This window comes from Diabrotica virgifera, chromosome 5, assembly GCF_917563875.1.
Source record: "Diabrotica virgifera virgifera chromosome 5, PGI_DIABVI_V3a".
NCBI lineage: Eukaryota > Metazoa > Arthropoda > Insecta > Coleoptera > Chrysomelidae > Diabrotica > Diabrotica virgifera.
The window spans coordinates 261,925,373-261,941,556 of record NC_065447.1 but is presented as its reverse complement, the minus strand read 5'-3'; the positions used below and the strand labels follow the sequence as shown (position 1 = coordinate 261,941,556).

At 34.4% G+C, this 16,184-nt stretch overlaps 1 protein-coding gene across 2 annotated transcripts in view; it reads left to right on the top strand.

Annotated features, from left to right (window-relative positions):
- LOC114329742 (RNA exonuclease 5) overlaps nucleotides 1-15,389 on the top strand; it is a 34,418-nt gene extending 19,029 nt beyond the window's left edge. For both annotated transcript variants that reach the window (XM_028278948.2, XM_028278940.2), the window contains exons 3-6: nucleotides 418-890; nucleotides 3,837-4,184; nucleotides 9,992-10,262; nucleotides 14,618-15,389. In XM_028278948.2, coding sequence (XP_028134749.2) covers nucleotides 418-890; nucleotides 3,837-4,184; nucleotides 9,992-10,262; nucleotides 14,618-15,251 — 1,726 coding nt within the window. In that variant the 3' untranslated portion in view covers nucleotides 15,252-15,389. The remainder of the gene's footprint in view (nucleotides 1-417; nucleotides 891-3,836; nucleotides 4,185-9,991; nucleotides 10,263-14,617) is intronic.
- Nucleotides 15,390-16,184: the final 795 nt, after the last annotated feature.

Genomic DNA, 16,184 nt, shown 5'->3' with positions numbered 1-16,184 from the left:
AACAATGTTCCGGACTCTTTTGAGAGGGAGGATAACTCAAATATTATTATTTGACTTATTTTCAAGCAATTTCTGCAAAAAAAAATTGAGTCACCTCTCAACGTCCAAATGTACTAATATTTTTACAGATGCGCCCTGGTCTATCATAAAATAGTATGCGCGATATGTTGCCAAGGTAACTTTAAAACACGCGCGTTTTTGAAAGTTGAATTTAAACACGCTGAGGCGTACTTTAAATAAGCAAAATGGGGTACCAATAAAAAAATATTAACAATTCAGTAATAAGCAGACATAAAATATCATTAATCCAATATAGTAATAATGCGCCATAAGAAGTATTCACTTCTCAAAAGCCACGCCACGTTTTTTAGTAATAATTTTTAGTTATAATTTACACAAAATATTTACTTTTTTCAGAGACCAACCAACACTAACATCCGAGCCACCTCCCCTCATAGGCGAAGGCGTAAAACCAAAACTCGAAGGTGAAGCCTTTCTCGAATTAAAGAGAATGTTACGGGAAAAAAAGCAAAAACTAAAGAACATCCCCACAATCCGGCTTCGGGAGCTAGGAGAAAACGCCAGTTTGAACGTAGAACTGGACGACAGAATACCCCTCTTCTTGTCCGATCTCCAACACCTCGTCATGTATTCCCAGATAGGCGTCCACGCCCCTTACTTGCCTAGTAGATGGTGTGCTCTGGAGAAGTACAACAAGCTCGTAAATACCAATTTGATAATCATAGAAAATGCGTCGCTTTACCATTATATGGGGTATGAATCGATGTTCCCTTTTCTGAGTTCGACCTTTGAAATTAAACTGGAAATGATCACTCCTGGTTCGTATAATAGTGATATTGTTAAGGATTTATCGATGGTCCCACTTACTGGTAAGTTTTTTTTACATAGAACTTAAATTATTCATAGAACATAGAAAGTAAATTATGAGATGGCCTCATATCTAAATTTGAACCTTTATATGTATAGTATCCATCCAATGGCACTACAGCCCAAATCGAGCCTTGGCCTCCTTCAATAAACTTCTCCAATCATTTCGATTTACCGCTGTTCTTTTCCATGAACGCGTTCCCAGGAAGTTCCTGGCATCCTCATCAACTTCGTCTTCCCATCTCTTTTTAGGTCTTCCAACAGGTCTCCTTCCCTGCATTCTTGCATTCAGCAATTTTCTGGGGATTCTATTCTCATGCATGCGGACCACGTGCCCTGCCCACCGTAATCTCTGCAGTTTAGTGTATTGTGCTAGAGTTGGTTCGCTATATTGCTCGTATATTTCTCTATTATACCTAATTCGCCAGTTGTTATTTTGTTGAAAAAAAAAATATGTGTAGTATATGTGGTCCAAATTATATGCTTCTGCCATTAAATGCACAATAATTCTTATAATATTTGCACAAATCTGCTTCACGTAGGTACACGTGCAGATACGGTATGCATTTATTAAATGGTAATTAACATAACTAAAAAGTTCAAGATATTTCCTAAAAATATTTGTATTCTCTTTTCAATGGCGGTATTAACTTTTTGAAAAATTATTACATACAGGGTGAATGAATTGAAATAAAAACAATATATTTTTACATAAGAACCACGAAAAACACAACTTCTGGTAACCCGATTTTTCTCGCTCAAGACTTCGATCTTCTTCTTATTCTTCTTCTTCTTCTTCTTCTTCTTCTTCTTCTTCTTCTTCTTCTTCTTCTTCTTCTTCTTCTTCTTCTTCTTCTTCTTCTTCTTCTTCTTCTTCTTCTTCTTCTTCTTCTTCTTCTTCGTCTTCTTCTTCTTCTTCTTCTTCTTCTTTTTGTATAGACATGACTCTGTCTGTTTTTTCAATGTGCCTCCAATAAGTTGTCATTCCATCGTTTTCGTGGTCTTCCCACTGATCGTTTTCCTATTGGGGAACCGTCTCTCGCTGTCCTGAGTACTATATTTGTTGTCATTCGGTTTATGTGGTCATTCTATTCTATTCTTCTGTTTCTTACCCAGTTATTAATGTTATCCACCTTACATCTCCGTCGTATATCTGTACTCCCAGCTATGCCCGTAGAGTCTTACCATCGATTTTTCGAAGGGTTTTCATCTCCGCTGTTTCGAGCAATCTTTTTCTCCTCTCTGTGTCGGGTCGTGTTTCTGCCGCGTATGTCATTATTGGTCTGATGACTGTTTTGTAAATTCTGCCTTTCATTTCTTTTCCGATATTTTTATTTCTCCATATTGTGTCATTCAGGCAACCTGCGGCTCTGTTTGCTCTATTAACTTGATCTTCCACTTCTGTTTCGAGCCTTCCGTAGCTAGATAGTGTGATGCCTAGATATTTAAACTCCATCACTGGTTCTATTATCTGACCTTCCAGCTCCAATTTACATCTTATTGGATCTGCTGTTATAACCATGCATTTTGTCTTTTTTGAGGAAATTAACATGTTAAATTTTGTGGCGATTATGTTGAATTGGTGCAGCATACGTTGTATGCCTATTTCACTTTGAGAGATTAGTATTGTATCGTCCGCATAGCAGATTATTTTAAGTTGTTTTTCTCCCATTTGGTATCCTTTTTAGTTCTTACTTTTTTTATTATTTCGTCCATGATCAGGTTGAACAATAAAGGACTCAAGGAATCCCCCCGTCTTATCCCATTGCCGGCTTCAATTGGGTCAGTTAGTTCATCTTCCACTTTTACTTTTATTGTGTTGTTCTGGTAGATATTTTCTATTGTTTTAATTATTCCCAGAGGTACCTCTCTCGAGTATAACAAGTGGATAACGTCCTTTAATGTGACCCTGTCAAATGCTTTCTGAAGGTCCACTAAACATAAATATGCCGGTTTGTTGTATTGTATAATATGTTTGTTGACTTCGATTTTATACATAAAAAAAGGAACCTATATGCCAAATTTGGTTGAATTCTGACGTCTCGTTCAAAAGTTATCGTGCTGTTAGTCATATATGTATAGTCGCCATTTTAAATGCCCACCATTTTTGAAACAGGCAAAATCTGAGATGGCTTCGTATCTAAATTTGAACCTTTATATATACTTCTATCATTAGCTGCACAATTGTTTCACATATCGGCTGCACTATAAATATTTTGTTTTGTTTTGATTTATTGCTAAACCCCTTTTAGATGCTTCGTTATGTAACTTCGTTATGTGAAGACATAGAATTTCACTCAACAACCCACGTGCTTCGTGGAAGGTCACATAGTGCCTTAGGGTAGATCCTTAGTAATTTCATCCATCATCAGGATTTAGCATTTGATATTTCAATGTAAGACAATAATTTAATCGACATTTTAAGGATTTTAACCCATGTATTTTTGGTGGCTTAGCATGTAGAGCTTGCAAAGAACACTGATGATGCTCTCTTTAGATCGAAAACGTTCTGTATTGTATCTGTAGCCCTTTTTTGTTTTTTTTTTTAAATAAATGTACCTCTTACGCAGAAGATTTTTCTTCAATTTTTGTAATTAATGGTATAGAGCCCTACAGGAAATTATTCCTTGTGGAGTGTATGTGTTTTATTGACTACAAAAAGCCATTTGATAGAGAAAAACATGAAAAGTTGATAACCATCTTGAAAGGAGCGGGTTTAGATGATAAAGATTTGAGAATCAGATTATCCGAGAATCAGTATATTTTGAAGGTTCAATAATGAACATAGAAGATACTAAGCCATCGTGTCTAGATTGATACTAAGCCAATCTTTCTGCTGATTTTAGACGACAAAGAAATGACTACTATTTCTTTCCATACCTAAAGTTTTCGATTTCGTATTTTAATTTAGGAGTTATACAGTAGGTTGATATATATGTTATTTTTAGGTACACAAATGAAGAAATTTACTAACAGTTTCGGTAGCCTCGAAAAAGCCGTTATAAAATGCGAAGAAGTTTTCGACACGGTTAAAAACTTCTTCCCCATAATGGACCCAGAACCTAGCGAAGATAGCACGTCAGCGCATAGGAAACTTCCCAAAACCGACAAGTTTTCCCGAACGGATTTGTTGCTCTCAGGTTGGCAAATGGTCGAAGAGAATTTCCCTCTTCCGATTAAAGGATTAATGGAACGAAAGTATCAGGGATACGTGTTAACCAAGGAAAAGTACAAAGATGTCACGTCGTTCAGTCCTATGTTTGCCGTCGATTGTGAAATGTGTCGGACCTCTACAGGTTGGTATTAAGGATTATTCTTCTTCTTTTAGTAGGATTATGTCCTGTTACTTCTGTGACAGTCTCTGCCGCGATCCGGAGCTCCAGCTCTAGTACCATTGTTTTTCCTATGGGTCGCTTGGTGTTAGGCTTCCGTGTCTTCGCCCATTTTGTCACGTATATCGATACGCTTTAATTACTATTTTTGCTAATTTTATTTTCTTAATTTTTAATAACTTTTCTCACTTAAGAAAGTTTGCAGTTCTGGATCAGTTTCTTGTGCGAGAGCTAAGTCCATGATGTCGATATCTTTCTTAATGCTATCGACTCGAGAAAGTGCGTCTGCCACAATATTTGTTAATCCAGAAATGTGCCGAATGTTAGTGCAAAACTGTCCTATGTAGTCCTAGACAGTTCAGGGGTGTATAGCGATACGCTTTAATTACTATTTTTGCTAATTTTATTTTCTTAATTTTGAAAACTTTTCTCAAAACGAAACAACATTAGTCATTTAAAATTCACATGTAATATGGAAACCATATGCCAACAAGGGCCGTTGATTTCGAGAAATGAAAATGTATCCCTAAACAGATTGTATAAAATGAATGTTTTTTTCAAGTAAACACTAATAGTTTACGATGCCAGATTACCATACTCTTTATGTCAACTTCTTGACCGCAAACCAGTTGACATAATAGTTGGTGTTCCGGCAAGTCAGTCTCTACACAGCATGCGAACGATTCAGACACACCCTCGCTCTCGCTAACAAACAACCCTCTTTCGAGATATAAGCAAAACACCGCTTGTTTACCCAAAATAAATAAATATATTACTGTTCGTTGTTACACTTATTTTTAATTAATTCCGTCAACACACCACCAACGGAATATACGTCAGGGTCCATCCATTCTACGTGGTCTCTCCACGTGCGTCCTGTAGCTCTTGTCCATTTCACTACGTCTTGAACGCCCTCTCAATGTGTCTTCATTGTTTATCCTATCTCTGAGTGTGATACCTCTTCTAGATCTTAGGGTTTTCATCTTCATAGTTCGTATGGTTTTCATTTCAAGAATTATTTTAATAGACGTAATATGACCATTGTATTTTCTTCCAGATAATTAGAGTCGTCTGGGGTTCCTAAGTTATAAGAACTCCTCATAAGTTTTTGTGCACCCTACTTCCTTAAATCTTCTGTCTTTATTGGAATCATTATGTCTTTAGAAAGAACGTAGCTTATGCTCGATGCCATAAGTTACTGCTGCACTTATTTCAATGTCTTGTATGTCTGTTTTTTACGATCAACTATTTTCCTTGTGAGCTTAGTATCTAACACAGTAATTAGACCAGTGGTCACATATGGATGTGAAACGTGGACCGTCTAAACCACTGATGAAAATCAACTGAGAATATTTGACTGCAAAATAATAAGAAATATATTTGGACCAACCCGTTGCAGCGATGGTTCGTGGAGAATTAAAATGAATTAAGAGCTTGATGAACTAATGCAGAGCGCAGATAATGTTAGATTTATAAAGTCACAAATACTAAGCTGACTTGGTCACTTAGAAAGAATGCCATATAATCGAGCTGTGAAAGTAATCCAGAGATAGAAGCCCCAAGGAAACAGAACAAGAGGAAGGCCCCGTAAAAGATGGATAAACAACGTAGAGGGAGATCTTAAAATCATGGACATCAGGCAGTGGCGAAGGAAAGTATCCGACAGGGCAGAATGGAGAACATTATTAAGCAGTCCAAGACTCACAAATTGTTGTAACACCATTAGAAGAAGATTTTTTTGTGAGACCTCCGAAGAGTAAGTCGAAACGTCAATAAAATCATTTTTCAAGTTAAATTGTGGCTTATTTCCCAATTAGAATAGTAAATGGATAGACGATGAAAAATATAAGAATAGACAAACCAACAAGAGATACAAGAATAAAAAACACAGATGGAACACTAATAACAGACGATCAAGACATAATGGAACGATGGAAACAACACTTTGAAGAACTACTAACTAGTAATGAATTAAACAGAGAAGAAAACAACGAAGAAAATGAAGAAAGAACAGAACAGGAAGAAATAACAAACGACGAAATAGAAACAGCAATAAAGAAACTTAAAAATGGGAAATCTCCTGGACATGATAGAATAACACCAGAAATGCTGAAGTATATGGGACTGGAAGGTAGGGAATTGCTCAAATATGCAATGAGGCACGGAAGAAAGAAGAAATACCGTCGGACTGGGAGATGGGAGTAATACTGCCCATACATAAGAAAGAAGATACCAAAGAATGTAACAATTATAGAGGAATTACACTACTATGTACGGCACTGAAAGTATACGAAACTCTTTAACATCTTCATGGACGAAATAATGAAATAATGTATACCACAATTAAAAAAGCTACATGTAGGTTACCGAAACCTAGAAAGAGTAGGAATATCAGAATGTGCATTTGCTGATGATGTACTTGTCATGGCAGATAAAGAGGAAGATCTAAGAAATAATCTACAAACATGGAATGAGGTATTAAATAGGCATGGGATGAAAATAAACACACGCAAAACAAAGATTATGGTAGTAGCACAAGAACAACCCGTATTAAACATACAAATCAATGGAGAAACAATAGAACAGGTAAACCACTTCCAATACTTGGGAGTAATAGTGGAAAACAACACAAAGATATAGAAGAAAGGATTAACAAAACGTCTAAGATATTCCACGCAATTATCAACAAATTTTTAAATAAAAAAGAAATATCCAGAAAAACCAAAATAACTGTCTTCAACACGATATACAGACCAGTACTTACATACGGGTGCGAGTCTTGGGTATTAACAAGAAGAATGAAGAGTAAGATTCAGGCACTGGAAATGAAATACCTACGAGGAGTAAAAGGAGTAACAAAAAGAGACAGAATAAGAAATACAGATATACGAGCGGAGCTCAAAACTAAACCACTCCTAGAATATATCGAAGAAAAACAGCTGAGTTGGTGGGGCCATATGAAAAGAATGAGAAGAAACATACCAGTAAGAAAAGTATGGGAAGCAAGAATACAGAAAAAAAGAAACAGAGGAAGACCAACAGAAAACTGGGATACAACTATTGCGAAGATTATCCAAAAGAAAGGGAAACCCGTAGCAGAAGCAAGCAGACTGGCACAGGATAGAAAACAATGGTCAAAGTTTGTGCACACGTGAATAGACATTAGTCCCGACACTGGAAAGTAAAAGGGACTTAAAAGACTATATATATTGTTATATTCCTATTTGACATAAGAAATAAAAGTCTATAGTTATATTTAAAATTCAAATAAAAATAAAGGTTTTCGTTTATCTCGAGGGCATGTAAATTTGGAACACCCTGTAAAAAACAAATTTTGTATAGGTAGTTTTTAAGAAAGTGTTTCGGAGAAGTGTTTACGAACCCCAGGAACAATACGACTCAAGTAAACAATTAGAGTGATGTTTAAAAAGAAAGTGTTCGTGGAAAGGTTGTCAATAACCACCGATAACTCATATTCTAGTAAATAAGATAATAGGTTATTAAATTTGTAAAGAGGATTAATGTGGAAAGTAAAATTGAAATGGGGAATATTATTTTTTCTTGAAATCCATTAAGGTATTTAGAAAAAGGAAAGTTTGTGTTGGTAAATACGGATAATTGAAAGTTGCTTGGGATTGGTTGATTTTTGAATGCTGGAAGGGGTATTTTGGAAGGAGGAGAATTAATGAGCAATGAGAGTCAGTGTGTTTTGAGCGATCGAGAGGCGAAGTCCAGTTTTCGAGAAGAGTGTACAAAAAAGTGAAACGCCGGGTTAGTTTTTTTTTTGAAAATTAAAAAGTAAGATATCGTGGAACGAGTGATAGGCCGAGAGGAGATAGTGTATAACTCCAGGAGTCTAGAGTATCCCGGTTTGTTGAAGTGTTTAAAAAAGGTGGAACACGGCATCAGGAGAAGGCAGGAACGAGTGCTGTACGAGGCGTAGTTTTCAAAGGAGCCGAGGCATTACTGGAAGACTTGGACGAGTCGTTGGATCGCAACCCAAGCCAATAGGAAACGTGTTTTGTGTGAAGACATTGTCAAATCATCAGTAAAGGTCAGTCTAATTTGTTATGACATGAATGTATGGTTTATGTATTAAATACCACATTGAAAATTGAGCCACACAATCACTATTAAAAAAATTTCATCAAACCTAAATCAATTTGTTACTGATAAATCATAATAGTTCATTATAAATAAAATAAATTTGGAGACAAAGAAATAAGATTCCCATTTTTGTAACTGTTGTATTAAATAAAGATAGAAAGATAAGATATAAGAAATATTAAGCAGTTATTGCCATTTAGATAAAATAAACGATTTTTATAATTTCTAATTGAAATCCGTATGTGTGTATTATTTTACTCTCTTTTATCTATCCCGATTAGGAATCCACTGAGAAATACTTTGAAGCCACGAAAGTAAGTAATTGATATTATAATTTAGCCCTGAGATTGACAGTATATTCGTATTTGATCTGTTTGATTGATGAGATAATTATTGATTAATTAATTAAGATAAATTACATCTGAGAACATCATTAGATTTCAAAAGTAAGATCACAACAATATATATATGGATAGACGACGTAGAGAAAGTTCTTAAAACCATCAACATCAGGCAGCCGCGAAGGAAAGTATCCGACAGGACATTATTAAGCAGTCCAAGACTCACAAATTGTTGTAACGCCATTAGAAGAAGATTTTTGTTGTGAGACCTATCATGGAAATCTCCAAATGGAAAATTACTGAACCAGATCGACCATGTACGACCGTTGAAAAGAATGAAGAAAAGTGTATTACACAGACTCTGACGACTTTATGGATGGTAGGAGCTAGAATGAAATAGACAATACCAGTTCAGAAGAACTTAAACACAGAAAAACGAAGAATTAATAGGGATTATAACGGAAGAAAATAAAAAAGAAATTAGGGAAGGCATTTAATAGGGAGATGGGCAAAATAAAAAAGAGCATCCAGAACAAATGCGGGGAAGAATTAATAGGGGTATTGTAAAATCAGCCAAAAACAGTAGAAGAGAAATTTAAAAAATGAAGAAAACATGGTTCGATGACGAATGTAGAAAAGAAGTAGAGGAGCTAAGTAAATTAAGACTAAGAATGCTGAATAAAAAGATGCTGAAAGTTAGTACATTGAATAACAAAGAGGGATTTAAACAATATTTAGGACATTGAACAATATTTAAAAAAAAAAGAAAAGAAGATGTAATGAAAAATTCTTGGAAGACATTGAGGAAAATTACAAGAATAGGTAGTGATATAAAAAATAGGTACCAAATAGGGCAAAAAATGATATTTATTCTTTTTTCAACGTTAAATTTTGTTTTCCTGCTTGGTACTGTGGAGAGATCGATTTTTGTCTATTTTGGTTCCGTTTAGATTGTTTTAGATTTAATCTGAATTCAGCAACAACTGGATTGTGATTAAAAGTAATGTCAGCAACTAGATACACTGATAGAATTTCTTATTTTCTTCCTCCCATAATATGGTCTATCATCTGGTTCCTTATGATTTTATCCTCTGTATCTTGAGGCGACTTCCAGGTATATAATCTTCTTGGTGGTAGCTGGTATAACGTGTCTGTTATTACCATTTTCTTATTATTGGACATATTCGACCTTTCTCTTTCATTGTGCTCGAGAAGAAGTCCATGTTCTCCAATAAAATCTTCATATTAGCAAATTAGCAGCGCTCATTAACAATGAATATATTTTAGCTATTTTTCAAATAACATAGTCTCCACTGATTTTAGGTGATTTGGAATTGACTAGGATTTCTTGCGTGAACGAAAAGCTAGAAGTATTTTATGACACCTTGGTGAAACCCGACAACGAAATCATCGATTACTTAACAAAATGGTCCGGTATAAATAAGAGTATGATGAAAAACGTGTCTAAAAAACTGAAAGACGTCCAAGAAGATCTACAAAAAGCGCTACCACCGGATGCAATTCTAATAGGACAGTCGTTGGCCAATGATTTACACGCTCTTAAGATGATGCATCCCTATATTATAGACACAAGGTAAGAAATCGGTTATTTGTTTATATAGGGTGTCCCAAAAGTAGCGGAACGGTTGAATATTTCACGAAATAAACATCGTATCGAAAAACTGAAAAATACATGTTTAATAATTTTCAAAAATCTATCGAATGACATCAAACACGACCCCCCACTCCACCCCCTGGAGGTGGGGTAACTTTAAAATCTTAAATGGAAACCCCCAACTGTTATTGCAGATTTGGATTGCTTACATAAAAGTAAGTAACTTTTATTCAAGATATTTTTTTGAATTGTGGATAGATGGCGCTATAATCGAAAAAAAAACCATTTATCGTGATAACATAGGTAAATTATAGAAACGGTCTAATATCTTGAGAACTACACTTCAAAATGAAAAACCAAAAAACAGTTGTTTAATATTTTTCAAAAACCTATCGAAAGACAACAAACACGGCCTCCCCACTCCCCGCCCTGGAGGTGGGGTAGGGGTAACTCTAAAATTTTAAATAGGAACCGGTATTCTTTATTGCAGTTTTGGATTCCACATGAAATAATAAGTAACATTTATTCGAAACATTTTTTAGAATTGTTGATAGATGGTGCTAATAAATCGTATTTTTCCGACTACAGCGCCATCTATCAACAATATAAAAAATGTTTAAAACAAATTTTACTTACTTTTTATGGGGAATTCAAATCTGCAATAAAAAATGGGGGTACCTATTTAATATTTTAAAGTTACCCCACACCCTACGTCCAGGGGATGGGTAGGGGATCATATGTTTGGTGTTATTCGATAGTTTTTTGAAAAATATTAAAAACGTTTATTTTGGTTTTTCATTTCGAAGTGTATTTCTCGAGTTATTAGACCGTTTCTATAATTTACCAGTGGTATCACGACAAATCGTTTTTTCCGATTATAGCGCCATCTGTTCACAGTTCGAAAAAATATCTCGAATAAAAGTTGCTTACTTTTACCTAAGGAATGCAAATCTGCAATAAATACTGGGGGTTTTAATTTAAGATTTCAACGTTACACCCCACCCCACCTCCAGTGGGTGGAGTGGGGGTGCTGTTTGCTGTCATGCAATATATTTTTGAAAATCATTGAAAAGGTATTTTTCCGTTTTTAGATCCGATGTTTATTTCGCAAATTATTCGACCATTCCACTGCTTTTGGGACACTCTCTATAACTACTAGTGGTTCTATTATTATAGGCCAGGATTCCGCGTACCAAAAAAGGTTTATTAATAGCAAGCTGAAAATTTGTTAATAGCTTAACGGTATCTAGTCGGACAAACTTTGATTCTTTGAGTCGGAACACTGGAACAGGGGAAGTTTTAAGTGTGTAACGTGATTTTAATTGTGGAACGTGTCGTCCTGACAAGTTTATGATTTTGAAAACTAGCAAGTTGTTTTTAAGTTTATTCGGTAGCAAACTTTATATAATATATCAAAAAATGTTAGTCCGATAAATATGTTGGGCATTTTGATAAGTCCAATAAGTAGAACATGTAAAATGACAGGAATTATGCTGATGGTAAATACTGCTGTAATATCATTAGGACAATCTATATAGAATAATATGTTTTAAATTAATTTTAAATAACCTTATAAGATATGTATTAGTGAAGTGACATTGAACTCAGGTGAACCCATAAGACGTGTTGTTTTGAGTTAAGAATAAAATATAAAATAGACGACAAAAACGAGAGAAGGAATTATATTATTGTACGTAGAATTGCGAAATGGTTTGGCTGATATAATGTTATTGTTTATAATACACTTCAAAGACTTGTAAATAAAGTATGTTGTAGCAGATGAAGCAGTAATTATTTAAATAAGGACTATAAGGGTTAATTGTATACCAACCCTTCAACTTTCCTTACACTGCCGTCCTCAATTAAAACGCGGTATCTGCAAAAAAAATTTAAAATCGAGTTTTTGCTATATGTGGTTTCCTTGTGACCTTATTTATGCTTCTGCAATGTCTGAAAGCCGTATCATTTTATTTGTCACCAAAATAAACAAATTGGAATATGCCGTATGTGCTAAATTTCAATAGTTGCTCAATTAAAATGGGGTATCTACAGAGTACTCAAATATAAAGCGGTATGTGCTAGCGAGTATCATGTACTTGCCGCATTTTAATTGAGCACAGCGCATTTACCGCGTTTTTATCGAGACTCGTATTTTGAACATGTGTAACATGTAGGTATTGTACGTATACAGAGAGGTAATTAATTATGGAATAAATTTATTTTCTCTAAAATGGACGACTATAGAGAAAAATCCTGAAACAGGTCGATTTTTGTTTTTAAATTACAACTTTTTGGCATATATTTCATCCTAGTGACGTCATCCATCTGAGCGTGATGACGTAATCGATGATTTTTTTAAATGGGAATAGGGGTCGTGTGGCACCTCATTTGAAAGGGCGTTCAATTCTCTATTAAGTAATACAAACATTAATATCATTATTTATACAGGGTGGCCAAAAAAATAATTTTTTAAATAAATTAATTGACGAAAAAAGAAGAATGTATGCAATTTATTTAACTCAAAATACATTTTATCGCTGTCACAAAATAGAAAAAAAATATTTATTTGGCAAATAAACCTTGCTTTTCGCTTAAATTCAATGTTCAAACTGCCAAGTGGTAGGGGAGGCTGTTTGTGATTTAATTTAAGCGAAAAGAAATGTTTATTTGTTAAATAAACATTTTTTTGAATTTGCCGATAGCACTATAATGTATTTTGAGTTAAATAAATTGCATACATTCTTCTTTTTGCGTCAATTAATTTAATTCAAATAATATTTTTTGGTCACCCTGTATAAATAATAATATTATTGTTTATATTACTGAATAGAGAATTGAAAACCCTTCCAAATGAGGTGCCACACAACCCCTATTCCCATTTAAAAAATTCATCGATTACGTCATCACGCTCAGATGGATGACATCACTAGTATGAAATATATGTCAAAAAGTTGTAATTTAAAAACAAAAATCGACAGGTTTCCGGATTTTTCTCTATAGTCGTCCATTTTAGACAAAAAGAATTTATTCCATAATTTAGGACCTCTCTGTATAATAAACAATTATAAGCTATTTATTTTTCTTTTTTGGTAACTATTCTTCTCTGTAAAAAATTCTATTTGTAAATTAAATGCAGATACGGCACTATTTCTGATCTATTTTAGATCTAATCTGATTTCGAATATATATTTAAATAATTTTCGACTATCATTAGAACAAAAAAATCCACAAGGAAATAGTTTTCCTGTAGTTGGCTGTACACCATATAATACAAAAAACAGTAAAATCCTTTATAAAAGGTATATTTAAAATCCCTCAAAAGGGCCACATCAAAATCACAACATAACTAGTTTTCAACTGGTTTACCAGTCATCATCAGTGTTTACGTGCAATGTACATGCTAACCACCAAGATATTGTTTGACAAAAATATGTGGGTCAAAGCCCAGTAAAAGTTGTCCGTCAAGGAAACATTGGTTTAAAATGTTTTATCAAACTAGGATGTTTAAAATAATGGCTAATCTGCCCCAGGTAACATCTGAGCTTTGGATATGACTTGTTCACATGTTAAAAGTATGACGGCAAGTGACTTCACTAGTGCTCAAATAGAGCTCTCACGTTGATTATGTAGTGGGAAGATTGTCTTTGCACTGTTATATTCTATGGCAACTTAGGAATTCTGTCTCTCTAGATATCTTAAAACTTTACTATTTTGCTCATGTACAGTCAATTTTGCAATATTGCTTAGTTTGTTGGGGAAATTGCTCGCGAATTAATGAGGTGCTTGTTCTTGACCATGACGTTTAGAAGGCGCTTGTATTCCTGTAGACCAGTTTTTAAACAATTAAATATTTTAACTGTAATTTCGCTGTATATTTTCAGTTGTGTTGTTTATGTAAAGTCACATAGATGCAATTTTATTTGCAGACATGATGTTTCCTTAATGAGTGGCTACAATTTTCGTTACAGAAATGATCTGGTGATCCCTGTTGGCCACTTGACCGTTGTGGCAAGGGTCCTTACCCAACATGCGTTCGTTTGTATAATAAATTACCTAATTATGTTAAAGAGTCAAATATTTATGTATTTAAGAGAACAGTTAAGGACTTACTTCTGGTAAACACATTATATTCGTTAGAGGAATACTTGCAGGCATCTTTTTAACAATTTGTATGTTTTTGTGTATATTTTATGTTTTTATGTACTTATAGTTTTTACTGATCACAGATTGTATTTGACGCATTTCAATACTTGTAAAAGTCAGATGAAATAAAGAATATTGATTGATTGATTGATTTATTGATGTATTTTCTAAAAATCTTTTTTGTGTTTTAGTGTAATCTACAACCTGATGGGAGACAGAACAAGAAAAACGAAACTCCAAACCTTGGCCCGTGAATATCTAAAGGAAGACATCCAAGTTAGTCGCAAAGGACATTGTTCGTCAGAAGACAGTTTAGCCTGCATGAAATTGGTCCAGTTGCGGTTAAGGAAACACTTATTTTTCGGAGATGCTGTGATGGGTGGCGTAAAGAACGACGTCAGAACGTACCCAGAGATGGGTACCGCTCAGTACGCCACGAGTATGTTGCGACAGTCGGTGAAAGTTGACAAGACTGCCAATGTAGTAGGAGTAGATGAACTAGGGTCGAAATATAAATTTTACGTGGACAAAGGAGAAAAAGTGGACGTCAATAACATTCACTGTGTGTCGGGGAAGTCGAATAAAGACGTGGTCCAGCTGTTCTGTGATTCAATCAAGAACTATTCGTTGAATATCGCTCATTTGCGATTAGCCGATAACCAATTGGAGGGAAATAATTGTAAGATATTTAAGAATGTGGATAAATGGATTAAGGAGATATACGAACGCAGTGTCTCGCCGAGTTTGCTGATGGTGTTGTTTGCGGGACAGAAGGAAGCCAATGGTGTTTGTTTTCTACACGTTAAGAAAGACGGACTGGCATGAGTTCATCGACACCTTATGCACCGTTATACAATTGTAAATAATTATTCTTTTTGTTTTTTATATATTATTTTTCAATCGATGGATTTTCATGAATTTTTCCTGAATACCTTTACAATAAACACCCAATATTTTTCCAAATGTTGTTTATTATATCGAATCCGTGTCCAGATTGATAATATAGGTCCGTAATGGACAGTGAAATGAAATTAGTGGCTGAATTGACTAATAATAGTCTAAGATCCGAATAGGAGGTCAGAATGCCATCTGCTTGCCGGATGAAACATTTTTTTTGTTAAATTGCATACATAGACAAATATTTCTAGCATGGGTTGCCTATCAAAATCGTGTTATGGCTATCCTTAAGGGGGGACGAAGGGGTTGAAATAAATATTCATACATTTTTTTGAAAGTATGGTAGAATTATTTTATTTTTAAATTAAATAAGCATATTCAGTACAACTCATAGATTACCCAAGAAAAATTCAAGGAAAAATACTGAAAAATAAGCCAACGGTGGCAAATTTTTAAAAGACACCTCAAAATATAATGAATTTTGCGGTGGACATCAAAACTCATCATTAAATCACGGTAAACAAAAAATTCAAAAAGATTTTATTAGCTTATGAGTTTCTCGAGGTAACGCTGTCAAGTTTTTTTAGAGTTATCTAATTTTGACTTTTTGATACCACTCGGAAGTCAAAACAACGATTTTTTTTGTAAAAAAGGATGAAAATTAACATATTTATTATTTCTTAAACAAAAAATAAGCATACAACAAAAAATATCTCGACAGCTTTACCTCAAGGAATGTTTAAAGAAAATATATACAAAATTCCAGGTGGGTCGGTCAAGTAGTTTTTGAGCTACAATGTTTACAGCCTTTGAAAAAAGGAGTTTTGAGGAAAACGAGTTTAAGCACGGTAGACAGAGACC